At 38.4% G+C, this 25,291-nt stretch overlaps 1 protein-coding gene across 39 annotated transcripts in view; it reads right to left on the reverse strand.

Annotated features, from left to right (window-relative positions):
- Pard3 (par-3 family cell polarity regulator) overlaps window positions 1–25,291 on the reverse strand; it is a 689,221-nt gene that overhangs the window by 399,195 nt on the left and 264,735 nt on the right. For all 39 annotated transcript variants that reach the window (XM_074056357.1, XM_074056355.1, XM_074056356.1 and 36 more), the window contains one exon: window positions 2,949–3,127. In XM_074056357.1, coding sequence (XP_073912458.1) covers window positions 2,949–3,127 — 179 coding nt within the window. The remainder of the gene's footprint in view (window positions 1–2,948; window positions 3,128–25,291) is intronic.

The following is a 25,291-nucleotide window of genomic DNA, read 5'->3' on the forward strand; positions in this document are numbered from 1 at the left end:
GTCCAAGGACTGAATGCTTAACTAACTTATGTCCATGTTTTTATAAAGAACACCTGACCTACTACAAATTGATAAGCATTAACAAATTCTTAAAATTGCCTGGCAAAGGTAAGCTCTCATGGGCTAAAAAGAAATAAATATATTTACTGCTTTGCACTCAATCAACAAGTATGCTTTCTTCCAGCCTCCTTTCTGACTATTGAAAAGATGGAAAGTTTTTTATAACTGAAAATATGGTATCATATATGACAAATCTCTTACACTAAAATACAAATAGCATACAATTTAGATAAGATTAACAGATTAGTATTTGAAAGGTTAAGCAAAAGAAAATTCAAAGGTCATTACACATTACACTCTCTGTGTGTTTGTGAATATGATTTCACCCAGAAAGATATGTGTAGACCAAAGGAAAGTGTGGCATCCGGCTATATGAAATACTACTGCATATAGCGAAAAAGCTTACTGAATATGTAACAATTTCTAAGACAAATATTATCAGTGTCTCACAACACTGATATTTAAATGGAAATAGTGTAAATATCCTACAATGGGAGGAAGATAAATCAACTACAGTACACCTGACAATGGAAAATTTAACATTCCCTAAAAATATTTTCTATAAAATTCACAAATGTGGAGATGCGAAAACAGAAATAATCAGGATGTAAATATACGGATATAGCACAACTCCCAGTGTCTTCACTAACAATTTAATACTGGCTTGCTGCTTGGATTTGAAGTTATGGATACTTTTATTTTGCTCAACTCATTTTCCCAGTGTTTCTTGATGACAGACATGTTATTTAAAGCAAGGCCAGTGAGGTGTGTGTGGTCCACTGGCAGTGAGCACCTCACTCCCTGTGCATGCCCTCCTTTACTTCCAGGCTGGGCTCCAGACCCTCCCAACACATACTCACAGGACAGAGTCTGCGCACAAACAATACTCGCCTCTTCACATTGATTCATACCACTACATGAGATTTTTATGGGCACTAATGAGAGAGGATTTCCTTGGGGTAAAGCCATGTAACATTTCAGGGTTCAATGTCCAGCTTCCCAGGTGAGGAAAGACACAGTGAACACACCTGGAGTGAGCATGCTGGTGTCCAATGAATAGACTCCTGTTGCTCCCTCCTGTGACAGAGGCAGGCCAGATGTGTGCCACTATACAGTTTTCAAAACGCTTCAGGCCCAGGCTCAGACATGCTGTATGAGCACTTCCAATGATGTCATGCGAAAAAAATGCTACATACTAAGTCCTTTCATGTTTGAAATGTATTTTATAGTAAAACCAGTTCTGTTTGCTGAGACTGCAGCTGAATCACACCCTCAAGATGTTGAATGACTTAAAAAGAAAGCCCTGGTTACATTAATGCCTTTTCTGACCTGCATCCTTCAACTGATGAAACTCTTTGAAAGTTCTTTTTTTAAAACTGCATCCTTGACTTGCTTATACACTTGTGAATTCCCACATAAAGTTAGATCTATTCTAAACATAAGTTAAATGTCATGAGGCCTTTTCATGAGCTAGATTCAGCTTCACTGGATAGTACACTAAATAATAAAGTTTCAAGCTGATCTTAATGAGAAGATAGCTCAATGTGGTTCCTCATAGAATGTATAATAATGAAATATTTCAGAAACTAAAGTACACTCTATTTTTTCTTATAGATTCTTGTCGATTTTGACATTATTTATTACTATTACTATTAGTATTACTATTGTTTTTGCAGTACTGGAGAACAAACCTAGAGTCTTGTGCAAGCTAGACCAGTCTGTACCTTGAGTTACATTCCTATCCTGGTCCTTCTAAATTTAAACTTATGTATCCTTATGTGCATTTTTTACTTGAACTATACAGACAGGAATTTGTTGAAATGCAAAACAAAGCTAACAGGAAATTTTAACAGGCATTTTTACATAGATGAAAAGCACAAATCAAGATAATCTCAAACTACATCCATTTTGATACTAATGTGATTACACTGTTTCATATTTCTCATTACATACTGTGCTGAATTTCTGGCTACATTGAAAATGTTTAATGATTCATTGACAGATGTTTATTGAGCATTTATTCTACAGATTCAGCAGTGAAAATGGCAAACACATAGCTCATTGGGTAAAGGCTGGAGGTATGGTGGAATAGGGAGATAGGGGTTCTATAGGAGGAGATAACAAACAGCATTAACAAGTGGATTTTTGAAAATAGACTACAGAGACTTATGCTTATTTATTTGGACTAAATAAATTAAATCAAGAACTAAAATTAATTAGGTCAAGAAAGCAAACCATATTAAGACTAGATGGCACACTTCCAGTTTGAAGGGAAACTTACAGGGGATTAAAAAATATCAATCGGACAGTAAGAATAAAGTATCATGCTTAAAGTTCTTTAACCTGTAAGTTGTTTAATGCACCTCCTCTGGTAACATGGATCATTGTGCATGTCTAAATTATCCCTGTAAGGACATACAGAAAGCAAATGAAGGAGTTGCCTATGAATAGAAATGGAGGGGACAAGGAGACAAAATGGGAAGGGGACTTCATAGGGAACACATTTCATGTTGGGGGTTTTCCTTTTGGAGGGCCACAGGCTCAGTGACAGAGCACTTGACTAGCAATGTTTGAGCCTTGGCTTCCATCCCAAGGGCCAGGGGGTTAAAAAAAAAAAAAAAGAGTATTTCCTTTTTAAAAATACAAATATATTACCAATTCAAAACATGAATATATAGATAAATGCTCACCATAAGTAACACTGAAATTTATCAGAAAACTCAAGCATGATGTAAAACAGGAGGTTATCTGAAATTTGCTGTGAAAGTCAGTGATGTACACACTCAGGACCACAATGAGGCTGTCCTAGAAGAGCATGGGCCACCTAACGGGGACACTCATCACTGACACTGAGGAGAGGAGATGCAGACACAAGTGGAGGAGGTTACCTTCCTGTCACAAGCTTTGGGGCTACCAGCAGTATTCTGCTTGAGGAAGCCAGCTGTTGTTGACCAACGGGTGGGGTTTTTCCTTGAGGGCTCTTCAGATGAAAAATTATTATCGCTGACAGAAGTTGAGAGACCAAGTAAAGCTGGATCACTACTTCGACGAACATGAAGAGGCATATCTATAAACACAAAGAAAACACTGGGTTTAAAAATTAGACAGTAAAGTCTGAAAACCATATGTCGGAACACATACAATTAAAGCCCACGAATTACAGAATACAATAACACTTGTTTAAAAAAGTCAGTGGGATGGCATTCTAAATACAAATTCCACTGATTACTTTAAAACACTTCTGGTTAACAAGACATGGTGAGGTATCTGGCTCTGAAGATTGTCTGGGCTGGTATATAGGCTTCTCTACCTGCTTTCTGTGTGGCATCAAGTCAAGTTACTTACCTGTCCTCTGCCTCTAGTCCCTTCCTACTGGACTAACAATAAAATGATACCCTCTTTCATGAGGGTATTATGAGGACTAAAGAGACAACAGTGTCCAGCACACAGTGTATACTCAACAGAGCAACAACAATAATCATTACTGCTTTAATACTCCAGTATTCCAAATTAAGCTATCACATACGTTATAAAAGCTAAATAATAAATCCAGCAACTATACACATTTCATCTAATTTTGTATCTAATGAATTAAAAATACAAACCTAAACAATGCTTGATGCTTGTCTAGTCAATTAAAAGAATTTTCTTGAACATCCAGGATACCAAAATAAGCTATCATACATGTTATAAAAGATAAATAACAAATTAACCAAATACACACATTTATTTCATCTAACTTTTTATCTAATGAACTAAAAATATACACTCTAGACACTGCTTGTCTAGTTAAGTAAAAGAATTTTCTTGAACAGAATGCTTCTTTTATTTGATAAAGTATTATTAGAAAGTGTAGAGTACAAAAATATTTATTTTGTTTAAGACAATCTTAAAATGACTATGTGAACACACAGGTGGGTTTTGCCATATACTCAGACACAATTATGTGAAAGAGAATTTAGCAACTGTCATCATACAGAAGAGTTTGCTTGTAACTGCTGTAACAAAGTCAGTAACAAATTCAGGCAAACACTTGTGTTAGTACCACTGGGAACATCTTGGCAGACAGGATCACTGTGACAGCAGAGGAGAAACAGAACTATAAAAAAGCAGAGAGAAGAATAAAAGCGTATGAGTTTGTAACTGGCAAAGTCAGAACCAGAATCCCCACTCACCAGCTGAAATCACTCAGAAACATAAGCAGAAGACACAAAATTTTGGATGAAGTTATGTGTAGAAAAATCTGTTTTCGTATGTTCTTGCACATATGCGGACTTTACATCTAGGGTAAATGCAGCAATGTAGTTGGACTTGAACACATGACAAGGAGAGAGAGCACATACGGGTGACATAGAATTAGGTAGAAAACCCAAAACATGGAAGCATTTGATGTCCCCACTCCAGAGGAACTAATACAGAAACCTTAAAGTGACAGAGGTTATCATGAGAAGAGGATCAGTAACCAGTGTAAAGATCAGTTAGAGATGAATCAACATGGGTCATAACATGTGTACACGAAAGCAATGGTAGGAATATTTCTGTATAGCTATCCTTAACTCAACTAGCAAAAACACTTTGTCTTCCTTATTATGCTTGTGTCTTTTCTTCAACAAAACTAGTGATACAGGCAGAACAGGACCTGCCTGGAACTAAGGGGGGAAATGGGGGGGGGAGGGGGAGAAATGACCCAAACAATGTATGCACATGTGAATAAATGAATAATAAAAAAAAAGAAAAATCTGTTTTCAAAAAACAAGGATACAAGACTTTATGTTAAAAAACAACTCTAGCCCAATAGTTTAAACCATGAAGCAATAAACTTATCCTTTACTCTAGAAGAAGTAATTTGGAGAAATGGAGGCATGGGTCAATGGTGTGGACACAACAATCCGTGAGGATGCTGAAGACAGTCTGTTCACATAACTGCTGGATACATTTGAACCACCATCAATCCAATAAGTATCCAAATTAGAAATGATCAGAAAAAACAGAAGTATATGAATCACAGTAATACTACTGCATTTAACATTTGCTCTACATCAGAGGATTTGGTAACAAAACTACACCTGAAGCAGCATTATCAGAGAAGGGAAAATGCTCGTCATTTCATTTATTGCTGGTTATCTTAATTTGCTAGGAGAAACACATACACGAAAATTACAGAGGATCATTTCTGGTTTTATAAGTGTATGTAAATACCTGTGACAGCCATCACTGCTTATTCTTTGCAAAAACAAATAAACAAAAACAGCCAGTAAGAACTACATAGTCACTCACAACTATACACATTTATGTGTTGTTAATATTTCCAAGTTCTTGTTACAAGGAAAGTTCTCTTTCAGAAGGCAACAAGTTATTCCCAGAATCTTTAAATGAAAACTGTAACCAAATAGGTGGGGGAGGTACAGAACTAAAATACTCTAGACAATTACAGTAATGTTACTTAGATGTGTGTTCTGTCGATTTCCAATGACAGGGTAGTTAGTTATTCGGTCATTAAGCAATTATGCACACCCATCTTCCACCCCTATCCTCTTCCCCACCCCTTAGTTTTAAGTCTCAAAGATATACTATTAGCTCACAGGAGAAGGTCTTTAAAAATTGTGCAGCCATAAGAATCAAAGGAGTACCCACAACCTATAGTAAAATATACTTTTATGTGTATTCAATTCCAAACTAAATTCAGGAGCTATATAATTTCATTGAATTGGCTCAGCCACACAAAACAACTTACTCCAATTTGTGTTTGTAAACTTCCTCCAGAGAATACATTGCATACGTGATTTCGATTAGACAAATAATTAGGACCATTATCTTTTGACTAGATGAGAGCACTGTGCTAATCTATTAGTCTAACACAGATAAAAATAATTTGCATTTTATCTCTCTATGCATCTGTAACTCTCTAAGAAACCTAACTGTGGGGCTTAGAGACAGGGAGGCTGCAGACTGTGTGGGTTGTCTCTGCCAGGGGGCTGCAGGGCACACAGCCAGGACAGCATCTACACAAACTGCATTGTGATGGCTGCCCCACAGCCCTTCCTGTGAGTGCTTCACACATTCAACCATGTTTTAATTTTAATGAAATTGATTACAAAGATTAATATAAATATAATCTGGGTCTTTTCATGGCACTGCCTGCTAACCGAATACCCCCCATATAATTCCAGGCCTCACTTTTATCTCTGTGCCCATTGTCAAATTCAAGAGGGTGTCCTAGAGTTGCTTGCCAGGTTGAGGAGAAGGGCACAAAACTCAATGGAAGAAGTACACGGTGAGTTCTCAAAGGAGGAATGACAAGTGACATCTTAATGATGCTGAAATGCAGGTCTCCTCACAGTTTGAAGGGCTGTAGGAACACGGTCATCATAGTTCAGAAAAGCAGCCTAATCTGGTCCAAATGAAAAGACCCAATATAACATTACCTGGAGTAAGCCAGGTGCACAAAGACATATAGCACACGATCTCATTCTCAGGGGCAAGCTTTGTAAGCTGGCCTCACAGAAGCAGAAAACAGAAGAGTAGGCACTAGAGGCTGGTGACTGGACGGGGGAAGGACTAGAGGTGGGTGAGTGAATACAGATAAATGACAGAATAAGTTCTAGTGTTTTATAGTACAGTAGGGAGGCTACCTTTAACAATTATTTAATATGCATTTCAAAATAGCTAAAACAAAGGATTTTGAATATTTGCAATACAAAGAAATGTTGCTTAAATGTTTAAGAAAATGGACATGCTTATTACCCATTACATGTTCTATACAAATATCACTATGTACTGTATGCATAAGGAAACATCACACTCTACTCCATAAATATGTCCAATTACTTTGTGTGGATTGAATATGTTAAAGAGAGAGAGAGACTAAGACCCTAGGGTGACTCTATATTCATACTGCCAAAGAGTTAGAGTCAGCAAGGCGTCATTATCTCTCACAATGATGCTGCTGCCCACTTGGATGCAGATTGCTTTATAATTTCTTCCTGGTTTTGTGGTTTCATGAAAATTATAAGCCATTATTATCCAGCTCACAAATGCACACATACTAGTAACAATGTATTAAAGCCAATAACTTAACTTGGAGGACTTCGATTTTTTTCCCCCTGTGGTACTGGGGCCTGAATTCAGGGCTTTTACCTTGAGTCACTCCACCAGCCCAATTTTTTGTGATAAGGTTTTTCAAGACAGGGTCTCACAAACTATTTCCCCAGGGTGGCTTCAAACTGTGATCCTCCTAATCTCTGCCACCGGAGTAGCTTGGATTACAGGTGTGAGCCACTGGTGCCTGGCTGGAAGTATTTTTTAAAATATGGATCTCTGCATTAGTCACAACAGAAAAACATGGGACTCACATCACAGATGAGTAAGATGGGGGCTCAGAATGAGGACAAGAGGAGCCTAGAGCCACAGAACAATTTCCCAGTTGAGATGTGAGGCTCTAGGCCAGTGTTCAGTCACTATCCAAACCAGGAAATTTAATTATTCAGCAATATATTAGTAGACAAATTCCTTTTTTTAAATTTATATTCGTTTATTCACATGTGCATACATTGTTTGGGTCATTGCTCGCCCCTATCCCCCATCCACTCCCTTTCTCCCCCCACCCCCCTCACTTCCAGGCAGAATCTGTTCTGCCCTTATCTCTAATTTTGTTGGAGAGAAAACAAAAGCAATAATAAGAGAGACAAAGCGTTTTTGCTGGTTGAGGTAAAATGTACCAATGTGTTACATCCCAAGTTAATTCATCTCTTACTGACTTTTTCACTAGTTCCTGATCCCCTTCCCATGTTGGGGTCTGTCACTTTAAGGTTTCTGTATTAGTTCCTCTAATAGTAGAGACATCAAATACTTTCATGTTTTGGGTTTCTTACCTATCCCCATGCTTCCCATGAGTGCTTATCCCTTATAATGTGCTCCAAATCCAACCACATTGCTGTATTTGCCCTAGATCTAAAGTCTGCATATGAGGGAGAACATATGATTTTTGGTCTTCTGAGCCTGGCTAACCTCACTGAAGATGATGTTCTCCAGTTCCATCCATTTACTTGCAAATGATAAGATTTCATTCTTCTTCACGGCTGAGTAAAATTCCAGTGTGTATAAATACCACATTTTCTTAATCCATTTGTTAATAGTGGGGCATCTTGGCTGTTTCCATAACTTGGCTATTGTGAATAGTGCTGCATATAAAAATGGGTGTGCAGATGCCTCTGGAGTAACCTGTGTCACATTCCTTTGGGTATATCCCTAACAGTGGGATTGCTGGATCATACAGCAGATCTATGTTTAGATTTTTAAGAAGACAAATTCCATTTCTGGCTACCTATGGATATAAATGTTAGCCTCAGATTTATAAAAGGGAAGAATTTTGTTGTTTTCAAAGCAGAATTATATGCACTGATTTAACTCATAGCATCATTTCACTTTGGGGAGTGGAAGAAACAGTACATTAATTATAAACATAGATTGTAACAATAGGCATGCATATTTCAGAAATAGTAACAAGCTATCAGGCTAAATGGAGGACATACATGTATGATATAAGGTAATAAAGCATGCCAGAAAGGCACAGGCCTAGAACCGTAGTTCTCAAACTTTATCTCGGGACCTGATCACATGCTAAAAATTGAAGACCTCAAAGAGCTTTTGTTTATGTAGGTCACTGCTAGTGTTATTTACCACTTAATAAGTGAAAATGAAAAAATATTAAATATTTATGGATTCATTCTTTTTTTTTAAACTAATAATAATAAACCCATTACATGCTAACATAAACAACATGAGTTTGTAAAAACTATTTTACAGAAAAACAAAGCATATTTAATGGGAAGAGAGCCACTGTTTTACATTTTGCTTAATAAAAGACATCTGGAGTCTTCTATCTGTTTTTGCATTCAATCTGCTACAACATGATAAAGTATACGAGGAAAAATAAACTTCACAAATATGTAGCTGGAAGAAGGAATAACATTTTAATATTCTATCAAGATAACTGTGAATATTCTTCTTTGATAGCAAAACTTGACAAATGGGAGTTTCTCAAAGGTCAGCTACAATATGGACATGAACTTTTGTTACATTAAATCTACTTGACAATCTCACACACTGAATGGATCTTCTACCCACAAAAACTCTATAACATTAGTCATCTGGAAAATATTAGTTATTGAGTAATGCCAATCGTACAAATGTTGACACATTTTTTCCTATCAGGAAATCACATATGTTAATATCTCTACCAATCTCATCAGAAAAGTGTTATGTACTGGGAAGCTGTCATGTTCATAGTAGGATGTAAGTTTCTACAATCTACTTTTCACTAGAAAGTTTGAATTTTATCTTTGGCAACAAATACTGTCAGCTGTTGGCCTTGTTTGACAGGCTCACATCATTCATGTGCTAGAAACTCGGCCAGGCACCCTACTCTGAATAACCAGTCTTTCTGTTCTTCTCTCAATAACCAGTCTTTTCTGTTCCATGAAAAAAATGGCTACTTCAGTGTGCAACTCAAAACATCACACACAAGTTTTTGAAGATGGCCACTGATCTTCCCAGGCAACTTCTACCTACCTCCCATTTGTCACAGAAAATGTTGAACTCTGTGTGCTCAGTGTCAAGTTTAAACTGTTGTTTCCATTGTTTCACCCAGACAGTGGAAGAGCATGCTTTTCCATAAACTGTGCATGTGTAGGGTGACAAATACATTTGCAGACACTGTCTTGATTTGTGCCAAGTACCTACATATTACCCCCGCGGCCTGGGCACCACAGATGCAGATGGAAAGCCAGGCGACGACAGAGCAGGTTCCCTAGGCCTCAGGACAGAGCTCCAAACTGCTCACAAACTAGGCAAACACTCTAAAGCTGAGCCACACCCCCACCCTCCAGAATAATTTTAATAATGCCTTGAAAATAGTTTTGTCCTCATGGTCTCCATGAAATGGTATCAGTGACTCCTAAAGGAGCAACAGGCCACATGCTAAGATCACTGGCCTAAACTTCTGACCCTGGATGTAGGTTCATTTCCTAGGGCCTTAGTCTCTACTTTTAGGGCCTCTAAAATCACTGATGGGTTTAGAAGATTCCTTGAATGCTAAAAGCATGTGCTTCCACATACACGCCTCACCAGTGACCATCCACCAAACTTTATCCTAACAGAACAAATAACAATTTATGAATACATTAAGAAAAGTATAAAAGCATCTCAAGGCATTATCAGATGCCATTATCAGATGCCTCTAAGAAGGTTAAAGTATTACAAGCGCAGAAGCATGAAAATAAATAAGAGCTGTAAGGAATGATACACAAGCAGCCACAAATGACAAAGGTCTTCTGAGGAGTTGAATGTAAGATTATTATAAACATACAGCCTTATCCACAAAATAAATCATGAATACAACTGCCTGATTCACTGAGAGGTTTCCTACCTCTCACCATCCAACAAAATATAATACTGCATAGAGAATGCAATTTTGCCTTGGCCTCAGAGGGATAAAATACAAATATAATGTCTTCTCTTATGATTTGCTGGATGATTCTGTTGCCCATGGCCTCCTTCAGCATTACTAATAATCTGATGTAATTTGTGTCCGTTACAGTAATTAGAAATAATAGGATCTTCTTGTCAGAGGTAATTTGGTCATTATATTATTGAAATTTCTCAGCCCCAATTTTAGGAAAATTGATGCATTTAAAAATACCATAATAAAACTTTCTAACCTTATAATCTTCTGATTCATTTACTATGTAGATGTTCAAAGTATATCCTCTGAAATATGAAAAAGAAAATTCAAAGAGAAGTATCTTCAATAATTAAGCTGCTGGATGAAGCACAGAGGGACCCGTGCGATGTCACTGGGCTGGGACAACGTGCAGGCTGTTTGATGTCCTCACTGCTTTGAAGAGTGGATAAAACAGCAATGAAGACTCATCACAACATTTGAAATCCTCTGTGGCACTAATGCACTGTAAATATTGATTTGTCTTTCTAGATAACATGCTTTTTAAATAAGTGGAAGAAAGGGTAAATCAAATAATGAATTAGAGCAAATACTAAAAAGCAGATATATATGATTTAAACTGTAAAGTATCCCAAACTGTAAAATATCCCAAGCCAACTCCTCATCAATGTGCCCGATGTTGCTTCTCCTCCATTCTTCAAGTGATCTTTAAATTATTTAACCACTCAAGACAATGAATAAACCTTTTCCAAGAAGACAGGCATAAGCTGTCAAGGTACTTAATCAAACCTAAAAAAAAAATGCAGTTACATGTGTTCTAACAAAAGTTATGATGCAAACAGCATAATTACTCTTCATGCAAAATGAGGACCATGTCCCCATCTCCAGGGCAATTACACATTTACTAAAGTCACATCTCACTGTGGGAAGAACCAAGTTATTAACACACACCATGAGGATTAAAACCTGTCACTGGAATTGCAAAACCAGGTTCCAGTATAGCTGCCCTTACATACTAATCAGTACTTTACTGACTGAAGTTGAATCCTTGGAAGATATCTGCAGAAGGCCGGGCAGGAAATCAGTTTTGAGAAACAATGAATGACTCAGAGGAAGGTGTAAAAATAAGTTTTAGTGTCCTGTTATTAAATGGAGCGGGCACTGTTTTCTCCCTCCCTCCTTTGTTATAGCTTTCTCTCTGGCTCCTGGTTATTACTGAACCTAACTAGGGCTAACTGGGGGCAACTGGAGATTCAGAAAAGACACAGGATAGACAGACAGAAAGTGGGATCTGTAGGCAAATGTAGGCCCCAAAAGTGACCACGTGGAGAGGAGTGATCTGGCCAAGAGATTCTTTATTGCCGGGTGCGGGGGGAGGAGAGAGAGAGAGAGAGAGAGAGAGAGAGAGAGGCAGAGAGAGAGAGAGAGAGAGGCAGGTGCTTAAATACCCCTCAGTGAGACTCCGCATGATCTGATTGGTTAGGATCTTATGGCTCATGCCGATTAGAGGTTGGGGCAGAAGGAGAATTCATGCTAGACTTGAGGCAGGACAGTGACCCTGGGAAACAGAAGCTTAAGGGTGCAGTAAGAACCAAAACCCATCGGCGCCATTATTGCCAACAGGATCAGGTGTGTTGAGCGCTTGGGTGAAGACACACAACCCTCATTGCTTCTTTTCTCTATCTTTATTCTTTAAGTCCTTACTCCTTGCAGTTCTTTAAAACCTTGCTTCTAAAATCTTCTTTAAAACCTTGCTTAAAACCTCTTTCATTAGACTTGCTCTGTACCATGTTTTCTCTTAGCTTATCTTTAGCTTAATCTCTCTTAAAGTCTTTTGCTCCCAGGCTTGCACTGTCCCCTCTCTCTTTAGCTTTCTTAAAGCCTCGGTGCTCAGACTTACAAACAGCTGTGCCTACAAACTGCATATGCACAACTCTTAAAGTCTTGGTCCTTAGACTTGCGCTGTAATGTTCTTTCTTTGGCTTTTCTTCTTTTGCTCAGTTTTTCTAAGACCTGTGTTAAAGTTCTCGGTGTAGACGTTCTATCAACCCCTCTTTAGCCATTCTTTTCCCTTCAGTAATTCTTTTCCCTTCCAAAAGCTTCCCACCAAAAAACCCAAAGTGGAAAAACCCAAACCAAAGCCAAAGCCAAGGAAAAGGCAACAGCCCCAAGTAAAAGCCAAAGGCAAAAGGCCCTCTTCCTCCTTCAGGAGTCTTTTATAAACAGCAGTAAAGAGGGTGGAACAGAGGCTCTTAGTCCTTGGGGAGGGGCGTGACATTTTAACAGGAGAAACCTGCATTCCTGCTTCTCTGAACTCAAACAACTTAGAAGAAATAGCTGTTCTGCTTCCAGGGCTGTGCCAATCTCAGAAAAGCAGGTGAGCTGCATCTCACCTTCCTTGTGTCCAGTTCTCATAGGCTTTAATACGCTCTCCACAAGTAACTACATTTTAAGGTCAAGCAATAAATATGGAATAGTATGGTGGAAATGTGCCTTGAAATATCACATTTTACAGATGACTCTGCTGAGGCCCAGATAAACAGGTTAAGGGTGAGGCCAAAGGTGACACTAGGGGAACTATAGAGTTAAGTAGAGCCCTGGATCACAACACAATTGACAATCAACTGATCCAAAGTCTTGTTTTATCTGTGATTCTACTTAGAGATATCTTAAGTAACACATATTAATTTGTTAATGTTAAACTCACTGCTTTAACACATACCTGAATAAAGCCTACCTAAAATGTGTGTATTTTCTTTGTAAGGCAAATCACAGGCTAATCACTCTCAGATGCATGAGACACCACTTTCAGTTTTATACTTGGGGACAATTTTAACAGCCAAATCACCAACCGAAAGCACACAAATTCAAAAATCACAGCACTAGATAGAGCAATATGAGAACTGGAACAAGAAAGAGTGTCATCCTGCTCAACTTCAACTGGGAGCATGATTCACACCGCTTGTCACTCAGCACATGTTTGCAAAGTACCAAAACCACTGCAAGCACTAACTCTGGAATTGCAAATAAATGTTAACAAGCAGGGGAAACTGCAAATATGGAATTCACAAAGAATAAGGTCTCTCTATACTTTCCTTGGTAAACATTTGCTGAATGAACAAATGAACCTTAGAAATCTTTAAAATGAACTACCACACCTCCTCCACCATGTGCATCTTCAGCTACTGTTCCTTTGCTTTTTTTCTTCTTCATAGGCAACCTTTAGAGAGAGGAGACGGCTGCTTCCTTGCTTTCTTATTCTTTCAACCGTTATTATCAACCTTCCTACCCTCTACTCAACATACAGTTTTTTACTAAGAGCACCATAAACATTCCTCTATCAACCCACATTTTTGAGCACCATGTCCCCAAAGATTCAAAGTATACAACCAAGACCTGGCCTCTGCACTCTGCCCCTCGCAGGGCGATCATGGCAGTCAGAGAAATGCACAGGGGCAGAGGCCAGACCCTCACATTCAAGAGTGAAACCAAGCATGGGATTTACCATGGCTGCCAGACTTCTGGAGATAACAGGGGAATGGTAAGACAAGGGAAGAACCTTGGAAGAGGCAATGTGCATATAAACGACTAAGGGAGAAGGTGGAAGTGAATAAGTAGGTCTTGAGCAGGAAGGATCTGAGATTTCACATTTCAACATCCCAGAGACAGCAGAGCTGCTGGTCTGAATACCACCCCTGGAGGCTCTGAGCAGCAGGGTTATTCCATCCTAAAAAACCAAAAACAAAAAAACAATTTAACTGGAATAAAAAATTTGGACTTCATCCTGAGGGTCACAGAACTCATCATTTTTCAGCTTGATTGACTCTGTTCCTTCAATGTTGGCTCTTTCTAATTGATTGTCTAGAAAGCATACATAATGCCTTTCTAAACCACAGAACAGATGTCACAACTCACAATTCCTGTTCTGCTTGGGTCATAGCACCATTAGCCCTGGTCTTTAACCTCTAGGATCTGAACACCACCACTATGCCTTATGTTCAGATCCAAACAGACCACTGTGAAGGTACTAGAAGGCCACAGGTCCCAATCCTCCCTACTTATTCCCTGCTCTACCCTTGCCACCTCCCCAAGTCAGGCTAAGAGGTCTAAGAGTTTCCTGTAGTGTAAGTGAAATCATGCATATGTGAATTCCACTGGTTAGAACTGTTATATTTTTGTCTGTCTCCCTTATTGAATTCCCTATAGACCAGAAAATGGCACTTTGAAATGTTTATTAAAGTGTTGCTATATAAATGAAGCAAAGAAAAGAATGTGACTTCCATCTATCTCCATCCTTTTCATATTGATTGTCTCAAGTATTATAAGGGAAATCTTTTTAGTAAAGAAGAAACAATTACAGATATTGGATGGCCCAAGGGTACAAAAAAGGGAAGATGGGGGAGGGGTACTTGCTGAGAAAAGAACAAAGAACTGCTGCTTCAAAAACTGGTGCTAAACTCTTTGGCTGGAATTCCCAGGAATGTTTTATTGCTTATCGTACATATTTTTTCACTATTAACTTTGCACTGTTACCTTCATGCAGCACTGACTCCCCACGGGAACATTTGAGAGGGAGCCTATGCTCCCATACAACCCTGTATGTATACCTGTACCACATCCCTCCTGTCACTTCCATTTTGCGCATTCAGTTCAACAATCATGTCATTAAGTTTGAAAATTATCAATTTCTTCTGACAAGTAATCTGTCTTTCAAACATTGATGTTGACTATTGATTGCACTGAAGATATTCTCTAAATGCTCAATGCCCTCTCCTTTGACATTTCTCTTCTATTATTTTATTAGGGGTTCAAGTACTTCAGTTACTGTCAAGTTAACTTCTGATAAGCATTATTTCCAATCCTCCATCATGCTAGCCTTTATTCCATAATACTATATAAAAGTATAATATTTTCCCCTTCCCTAGGGATAACAATTCACTAATTTCATTAGCTGATTTTCAGAGGACTCACCTTTGAAATTCCTCTAATGGACTTGGTTTTACCATCATTCCACTACTGTGCTCATCAGCTATTTCACAAAGGCAGGCCACTTCACAACTCTCAGGCGTTAAATGGACACTCGAGTCTCTACACTTTGGTGATTTTGATTTTGTGTGGTGCTAGGGATGGAACCCAGGGCCTCATGCATACTAGACAAGTGTTCCACCATGGAGCCACACCGCCAGCCTGAATCTGTACACTTTTTTTGGTCATAAATGGACTTTTGCTCTTGAAAGTGAAAATTCATGGTACTAACAGCTTTGTAAGAAAGCATGAGAAGTCATTCTATCAAGACAATTATCTATTGAGTACCTATGACGACGTGTGAGGCACTCTTCTGGTTGCTGATAGCAAATACTCCCTGAGGACTTAACATTCTGGTAAGAAGAAAAGGGCAATGAATAAATAAATAAAAATACACTGTCACCAGGTGATCAGAGCTCAGAAGAAAAGTGAATTGGCATAAAACATGAGCGGCTGCTAGAAGTTGAAGAGATGCTGTTTTATACAAGGAAGGCATGACAGAGCATTTCGAAAGCACTCAAATAGCTCATTACCCATTTTTCTGTCTTGCGTGGTCCAGTTTCAAATTAATTCCTTACCATGGAACCTTGTACATACTAGCTATTAATAAAGTCATTTGGCACCAACTGGTTGCTCTAAGGCAGCAATAAGATTTCATGGTTCTGAAACATATGGCTGCATGCCTGTTTGTATTACCTTCAAAGTGCAGCAATTTTTCATGGATAATCTAATCCATTCATTCTTCTCCTTAAGAGAAGAGTAATGTATATGTCCATAACTCCAATCATTTATGATAAAACAGTTAAGACTATAATCACTAACGTTTATTGAGCACTTACTATGGTCATGAATATGCAAGGAACTTTGAAGCAATAACTCACAAATCCTCAGAACAAGACTATGAAACTAGTTTTTATTTTACAGGTAGGAAAACCTGCTATCATGACTAAAGTTAACCTGTTAGTAACTGGTACAAATGAAACCCAAGACACAATAGGCAGGCCACAGAAAGTGTGTTCCTATCTACTAAGCATGGATCCTGGAGCACCAGGAATTTACAAAGAGGGGCTCTGCCTGCCTGCTTGCTCCCACCTTTCTTTCTCACCATCTCCACCATAGCTGTCACAACACAGGAGTAATGCAGCAAGTGCATGTGCATGGAACTTCCTCACACCAAAAGTCACAGCAGGAAGGAAGGTCACTGTCCCTCAGCCAGACATTTGCCTGGAACTTGAATCTCTGTGATCATGCTTCTCTGGTAAAAAGGAAGGCCATGAAAACAATTAAGAATAAAACAAGTTCTCATTAGATAAAACTGGCAAACAAGGGGAGGCTTAACTTCATCAGAATTAATTTGATTACTAGGGCACCTGTGTGAGAGAAGGAATGTGACACACTGCAGGAAGGGGACCTCATCCTGTGTATGTGTGCATGTGTGTGAGTGCTTCCTTTATATAGCTACCAGTCAGTTGCATCAACAGTAATGTGTTAGATGACCTTAATTTACACATTCACACAGTATGTCACTTCCACTTTATAAAATAGGCTTGTTTTTACCAAGAGAACCATTTCAGGCAACTGCAGTCAGTTGAGAGCAATGCCTGGTCCATACCAAGCCCTGAAGAAGGGTTCTGCCTTACCTACACTTAAGCCTACTCTAACACATAGCCTTAACCAAAAGTGAGAAATCCAGGTCGGTACTTAGGATTTCCCCAGGGCAACTTCATGCTTGGTATACACTCTGTGCCACATCAGTGAATCTGAATCCTGACCAGTCACTGCAATGGATCTGGGAAAGCTTCGTGAAGTCTGGCTTCAGGCACCACCCAGAATCCTGAAGATCTGGTCTAGGATGAGGCTCAGATACTGTTTTTACAAGCTCTCTCCACGATTCTAATGTGCAGTCAAACTAGGAATCACTGGTCTTTACTGGTGAGAGCACAGGTCAGGCTGATGGAGCTTGTGATCTACATGGCAGGTCTAGAGTGGGCTCAGGGATTCTGCATTCTTACTAAACCATCAGGTGCCATCTGAGCTAGCAAGAAGCCATTGCCCACATAGCTATTTAAATTAAGATCCTTAGTCTCCTTCCCCTCATTTCAAAGCTGGACAGCAGTATAACGTTGGTGGCTACTTTATTATACAAAGACACATCTCTCTGAAAACAATCTTTTTGGAGGGGATGGTACTGGGATTTGAACTCAGGGCCTTGCACTTGCTAGGCAAGTAGTCTATTACTTGAATTACGCCCCCAGTCCCTTTTCCCTTTAGTTTGTTTTTCAGATAGGGTCTCCAGCTAACTTTGCCTGGCTGGCCTCAAACTGCAATCCTCCTACCTCCACCTCCTGGATTACGTATGTACCACCACACCTGACTTATTTTTAGAAACAGTCTCACTAATTTTAGCCCAGGCTGGCCTCTAACCATGATCTTCCCATCTACATTCCAAGTAGGCAGAATTACAGGCATGTGCCACCACATACAGCAGTTTTGTAGAACATTGAACTTAGCCAGACAAAGGTAGAATTAACCATAATTTTACACTCTGCATCTTACTATCTTTCAATTATTTAAACAGGAAAAATCTGCAGCAGTGCCACTACTTTCTTTGAAAGTTTTACAGAGAGAACAGTTTTCTTTTGCTTTTTAACTTACGAAACATAGAACAAAATAACCTATATTTTCTAAGAGTTCCTGAATTTTTTATGAAATACTTTTGTATTTATGTTTGCATGTTTGGGGAATCATAATACATGTCTATGACTTCCCAAGGAAGTAAACAAATATTTACATAAGATTTTTTTATTAAAGTGCTATATTTTGTGACAATTCAAACACTTGCAAATTTCTATACAAAATAAAATTCCAACAATAAACAAAGAAAATAATAATCCTCTGTTTAGTATCTTAAGAAAACCAAACAAATGTTTTGCTGCTCTGTAATTGGGGAGACACAGCATTTTTATAACACTAAAACCAAAGACTCTACCCACAACACTGCCAATCTGACAACCAAGCAAACAAAATTCAACTCAATAGTGGTTTCCTAGGCAACAAGCATAGTCAGGACCACTGGGGAAAAAAAATGAAAACAAGAAAAAGCATTGCAGCATTTCTAGTAGGTTTAAAAAATGCATTCTAATTGTCCAAATGCCACAACGACAACAATATTGAAAATCATTTCATTGGAAATGATTCAAAGCAGAATGCCATTTTCATTATGGCAAACGAGGTGTGGAAAAATAGAAAAATTAGATTCCCTTCCTATGCTCTGAATTAAGGGGGGGGGTCATCAATCTTTTTTGATTTTGCAAAATGTACCTACATTACTGAAGATTGCTAATACGCCTCCTTACTTTCCTCCTACAGACATGAGTGCACACTGACTCAACATAGAAAGAAGAGTTGTCCCCAGAAGACAGCACAATGTAGGGTAATGTACGTACACATTATGTCACTGGATGCAAAGACAACCTCACGCACACTCAAGTCTTAATTCAAATAGTGAAGCACAAAATTAAAAACACGGATTAAATTAAAACCAGGCTGCCACATTCTTTCTTAGCACCAATTTCCTCATCAATAATAAGAAGGGCTTACATTCAATCTTTAAAAACAGTCAGCTTTTGATTTTTAGAAATGAAGTATAGAAAGCTGGTTTTTGTCTAAAAATATTGCCAATAAATACTATGTTCTAAGCCATTTAAAACTTTTTCTGTATAGACATAAACTTTGACAGTTAACCTTTAGAAAAAAAATACTGGAAATATCCCACTACATGGCTATTACAAGGTCTGCATTTCACACCAGCTTTTGTAAGCATGAAGGCATTTGCTCTTATATCTATGTCAGGAACATTTACTTGAATTAACAGAAATATGCCGGATGCCCTTAATCTGTACTTGCACACAGTATATCACCACAATCCTATGAAACAGTCTATATTTTCACCCAAAGAATCTTTTTAGTCAGATGCCTAGTCAATTTAGGAACTTAGGTTGAATTGATTAAGTAATTCAGTCAAAACTACCAAATTGGTAGCTGCACGCAAATACTGCTAGTGTTTTTCTGATAATTCACCTCTCAATGATTGGTAAATAAAGGGAATGAATAGCAAAATGATGAGAGCAAAACTTCACCATTTTTCCTTTCTATTATGTAGTTCCAACAAAGTAAAATGAATATAATTTATTTTCCAGAGCCAATTGCTGCCATTGGATTTCATGAGATCAGGGTTGATGCCTTAGTGGGTCAACTGCTGCCTTGGAGTGGCCTTGGGCATCGAGTTGCACTTGGATGGATTCCCCTTTTTTATACAAACTCATTCTTATATAAAAACTAGAACAACACAAGAAATGCAAGTTGTACAAAACAAGTTGCTGATTCATAAGCAAAGTAAATTCCAAGAAATAGCAGCACATATGTTGGTGAGCACACTCCTGCAAATTAACTTCAATTCACTTACACTTGCTTGCATTTTTCCTTTTTATCTTACTCTCTGGATTCTCTTACTCATTATTACTCAGAACAGAGGACATTAATGCATCCCATAAAAACAAACTCATTCATAAATACAAAATTTGCTCAAAGATAAATTTTAAAATATGCCCATTAAAAGAAAAATGGAGGGATGAATCTGAAGAGTCTCACTGGTTGATGGGCTGAAACTATGTGCATATCTCCCAGGAGTCCAGCAAAGCATATGTTTGGTCACGAAAACTGACAAAAGGAAAAATGTTAGAAGACGGATCTTGAGAGGGTGACTCAGTGTTAGAGCACCTGCCTGCCAAGTTGGAGGCCCTAAGTTCAAACCCTAGTACTGCCAACTCCCTATTAGACACCAGGATGCAACCTCGAAGCTTTGGGTATCAAAGTAATATATGAACATGGTATAGATATAGAATCTTCTCCATATTTTTATTAGTTTTCAAGTCCAACTTACATTTTCCTTTTTCACAATTATCTTTTTATTTGCTAATTACAGTCCTTATTATTATTTCAGCCATTGACATGTCTATCAAGTAAGAGCTCAGACACTACATTAGTGGGTCTACACAGCATCAGCGACATGCTTGTACAAACAATGGGAAGTGGTGATGTATGAAAAGTAATTGGATACACACAACTGACTAATTCTAACATGTACTGAACTTGGTGCACAAAAAGTATATGTTGAAGAAATTAATTGAAATGAATTTATTCCAAGAAAGTCTTCCAATTATGTAGCATAACATTCACAAAAGGCCATGAAATGAACACTATTTCTCTTTTATGAGTGAAAAAAATCACTCAAAATTTTCAAACCTTAGAAAATTTCAAAAACTCTCAAATGCTCTAAAGCAAACTATGGGTAAAAATTATCATGACCCAAATGGAATAGCTTTACAATTTATTAAACATCATTTTGACAAGCTACACTCTTTTTGTGTTTGCAGTTCTAAAAAAAGAAAAAGAAAAAGAAAACTAAAATTACTATAGGGAAGCAAGAGTATTCAATATATTTATAAATTAGTCATGAGAATCATAAAGAATATGATAGTGACTGGAGGACTGGCTTCACGTCAAAACACCTCTACTAAATTAAAATATTTTACTATTTTTATTGTTGTGCTGGGTGGGATACATTGTGGCATTTACAAAAGTTTTTACAATATTATCAAATACATCATTCTTTAATTCACCCCCTTGAATTTCAATATTGTTAAAAATAAAATTTTAAATATCCTATGATGTGATAGGTAAATCACTAGAAAAGAGCAACCCCAGGAGAAGAACCCCACTTTTGCGCCCCATCAGTGTGACATTTGAGAAGGCTGCGGTACACCACACAGAGCACATGATAGAAGTGCACTCCACCAACCTAAAGCACAGGATGCAGAAGATGCACACAGGCCATGTTTGTCTTTTATAATTTCAAAAATCTAAAACGTAATATATCAATGGGAACACAAAGCTGTCATGGAGAGGTGGAATGAACTGTCCTGGGATTGAACTCAAATTTGCCAGGAAGGCACTCTACCACTTGCCACTCCGCCAGCCCCTTTTTCTTTAGTTATTTTTTAATAGGGTTTCATGTTTTTGCCCAGGGTCAGCCTCAGCCTTGCTGGCCCCAGACTACAATTCTCCTTATCTCTGCCTTCTAAATTGCTGGGATTACAGATGTAAGCCACCATGCCCAGTCCTCATTTTCAACACAATCACAGTGAAGTCTATTTGAATATTCTCTTTTCCTTACCTTCGTAACCCAATTCATTGAATGGTAATATATAGGTCATCCACCTTTACATTTTGCCTTTCATTCTTCTTCTCCCTCATTGACTCATTCTAAAATTGATCCAGTCATCTCGCAATTTGAATTGTCCGTAGTAACCCATTATCCAGTCTCTTCAGTCCACTCAAAAACTGTGGTCTGTCACTGATCAACAAGGAATTCCTAGACTCATTAATACCACTGCATGAGAGATGATTGTTAACTTTTCAGGAATTTTTGAGAATTGATTGTTACATATAGTCATGACTAAAAGTTAAATGGATTATACAAAAACAAAAATACTTTTCACTTTCCAGCTATTTTACTGTATTTTATCACACTCTGTGAGTGTGCTCGTCCCCTCTGCCTTCAGTGACATCTCCTTAGAATCCCAAAATTGACCATGCTATGCATATTTACACCATGGAAATGGGCAAAAGCTATGAACCTAGTTATTGTGGATTTCAGAGAGCCAGCTGTTATCAAACACTTACCAGCATATCAATATATCTACAAAAAAGAGATAAATTCCCTGTTCTCCTGGAGTCACTAAAAACATAGGCACTATGGGCAAGTTTATAGCATCAGGAGAGACCTACCAGAAAACTTAGAAATGGCTGGAGGGAGAGGCCAAGGTCTGACGGTAGACAATGTGACAGAGAAAAAGCTTTGCCAGGGAGAGAAACAGCGTGCTTACAGTTAAGCAGATACGAGACTCAGTCAAAAACTCAAGGCCCAGGAGACTACTTATGAGGTAGAAAGACAGAAGACTGAAAAGACAGACACAAATCAAATAGTCACTGCATTAAAGAAGACTGGGAGGCAGGCATACCTGCAACCCCAGCACCGGGAGACTGAAGGAGACTGAGGGCGGAGGATAGCCTGGGATACCTAGGGAGAACATGTCTCAAAAAAAAAATCTAATATAAAGAAAACACTGGGAAGCTACTGAAGGATTTTAAGTTCCAGAGTAACTGGAAGTTATGTGAGTTACTCATGACTAAGCTGAAAAAATGCACTGAAGGACTGCCCAAGAGAGGATGCAGAAAGAATAACCGAAAGGTAGGCGGGGAACACTGAATTTTCAGGATAAGACAGCACTATTAACCAAAAACACACACTCTGTGTGTGTGTGTGTGTGTGTGTGTTTAGGATAGAACCTGGTGCCTTGCATACACTAGACAATTGCTGTACCACTTAGCTTCATTCTAAGCTTAGCAAAAACTTTTTGAGCATGCAGCAATATAGCATTCTTATGCACTCATCTTTCTAATGCGCATTCCTTTACTAATATAAATATTATTAAACACATACAAGAAACGGGAAAAGTAAAACATGACATGAAAAACATTTATGTAAAGTGCTAACTTCAATGGTTCCGAGTTCAACCTTTGAGACCACTGAAGACACCAGCTTTATGAGATGAAATGTAGGATGTTCAGTTTATCCTACCTGGTGAAGACTGAAGGGAACTTGACCCAGATAAACTCTCAGGGAAAAGAAAGGTAGGAAAAACCTCTTCAAAACTCAGCAATTCTGGCTATGGCCAAATTTCATCACACTTTACCTGCTGATAACATCACAATGGTATGGCACAATTTTCTGGCACTCAGCTCCAACAGGGACAAATATGAAATGGTGAGCTCACTAATTGAGATGTCATTGCCTCTTCGTATCAGGATGCACTTCATTCTAACCTCCTCTTAAGCTTATGCAACATAAGACTAAGGAGTGGTATCTGAACACCCTTTTCTGTCTGTTAAGACTCCTTCCTTAGGGAAGTGGGGGTTGGGCAGAAATACGCAAGATGGACACTGAACACACAGCCATGCAGGAAGCAAGAAGCCACAACTAGGGGCAGTTGAGCAACAATACAAGTAATGCAATACAGCCAAACAAATATGTTACTGTTTATGATAGCTTAAGGACACTTTTCAGCTTTTCTGAGAAAGAGAAGAAAAATGAAAATATGCCAGGAGGGAATGTAGGCCTAGAAAATCAACTTATTCGAAAACTGACAAAGAGGTAGAATCCAACATTTGACATTTTAAAAACTGAACCTCAGAGTAACAAAATAGTTGACAAGTTTCTCTTCATAGAACTATCTCAGCCAATAAATAAAAGTTAGAATCAGAATATCAACATGTTATAAACATAATAGGATAATGGATGCAGGGAATAAATACCAAATGGTTGCTCACAAAATAATCAACAATCACACTGCATGCCTCTCCTGAAGGGAACCATGCAACATGACCTAGAGATACTACTGCTAAAAACTCAAATAAGAATCCTATTGAGACCCGACATCTAAGTACAAGTCTGTATGAAACACAGGCTGTAAGAGCATGGTAGGGACAGGGAGGGGAGCTTAGCAGTAGACTGTGTGCTTAGCATGTGCAGGGCTCAGTTCCATGAGAAGAGGAAGGAAGAAACAAGGGAGGAAGGGGAGGAGGGAGGGAGGCGAGGAAAGAGGGAGGGAGGGAGGGAGGGAGGGAGGGAGGGAGGGAAGGAAGGGAGGGAGGGAGGGAGGGAGGGAGGAAGGAAGGAAGGAAGGAAGGAAGGAAACAGGGCAAACAACACAGGATGGATTTGGCAAAATCTAGATAAGGGGAAACACAGGGAATAAACAAACACAATTTTAATAAAGAAACTGAAAAGTAAAATTAAAACAACCACCACACACTCCCACATATGCACACATGCACCATGTAGGAGAGACATACCAACAAATACAGTGTGTTAATTTTGACTTAAAAAAATCAAACATAAAACCAAATTGACAAAGCAATAGAGATATTTTAGTAACATAGCATTAAGAAAGTATTGCCTTTTGTTAAGCTGCATTGACTTATGTAAACATTTTTGTCATTTAAAGCGCATACTAAAGTATTTTCAAAAGGAATGACATGAGGTCTGGAATTTGCTTCAAAACAATTCTGCTTGGAGGAGTGAAGTAAGACTGGCTATAAAATGATAGCTGTTGCAACTGACAGTAAGTGTGGAGTTTCATTACAGTACTGTCTTTAGTTTTGTGTATGTTTAAATTTTTCTATAATAAGAAAAATGGTCTGGGGATGTAGCTCAGTGACAGAGTGCTTGTCTAGCATGTGCAAGGCTCTAGATTTGATCCCAACGTCACAAAAAGGGATGGGATGATGTTGCAATGTAGAAAAAGCTGAAGACAAGAGAAAAATGTATGATGATGTGGAGTAAATAATCTTCCTTCTCAGTTACAGTCGAATTTTTTTGAACAGGAAAGCAGCCTAACATCACATATTGACCACAACCACTTCTACAGTACTTTCTGCTTCACTGTGCTAAATTTATGTAACATTAATTTAGAAGAGGTTTGGTATGATTGAAAAGACGCTAAATCAAGCTTCCTAAAATGCTGTCTCTCACATTTCAGGGGAGTTAGTTGATTCAGATGTAACCTGAACCCCACGTTCAAAAATACTTACCAATGAGACTGACAGATACACAGGCAGAAAAGC

This window comes from Castor canadensis, chromosome 15 (genome assembly GCF_047511655.1).
Source record: "Castor canadensis chromosome 15, mCasCan1.hap1v2, whole genome shotgun sequence".
NCBI classification, from domain to species: domain Eukaryota; kingdom Metazoa; phylum Chordata; class Mammalia; order Rodentia; family Castoridae; genus Castor; species Castor canadensis.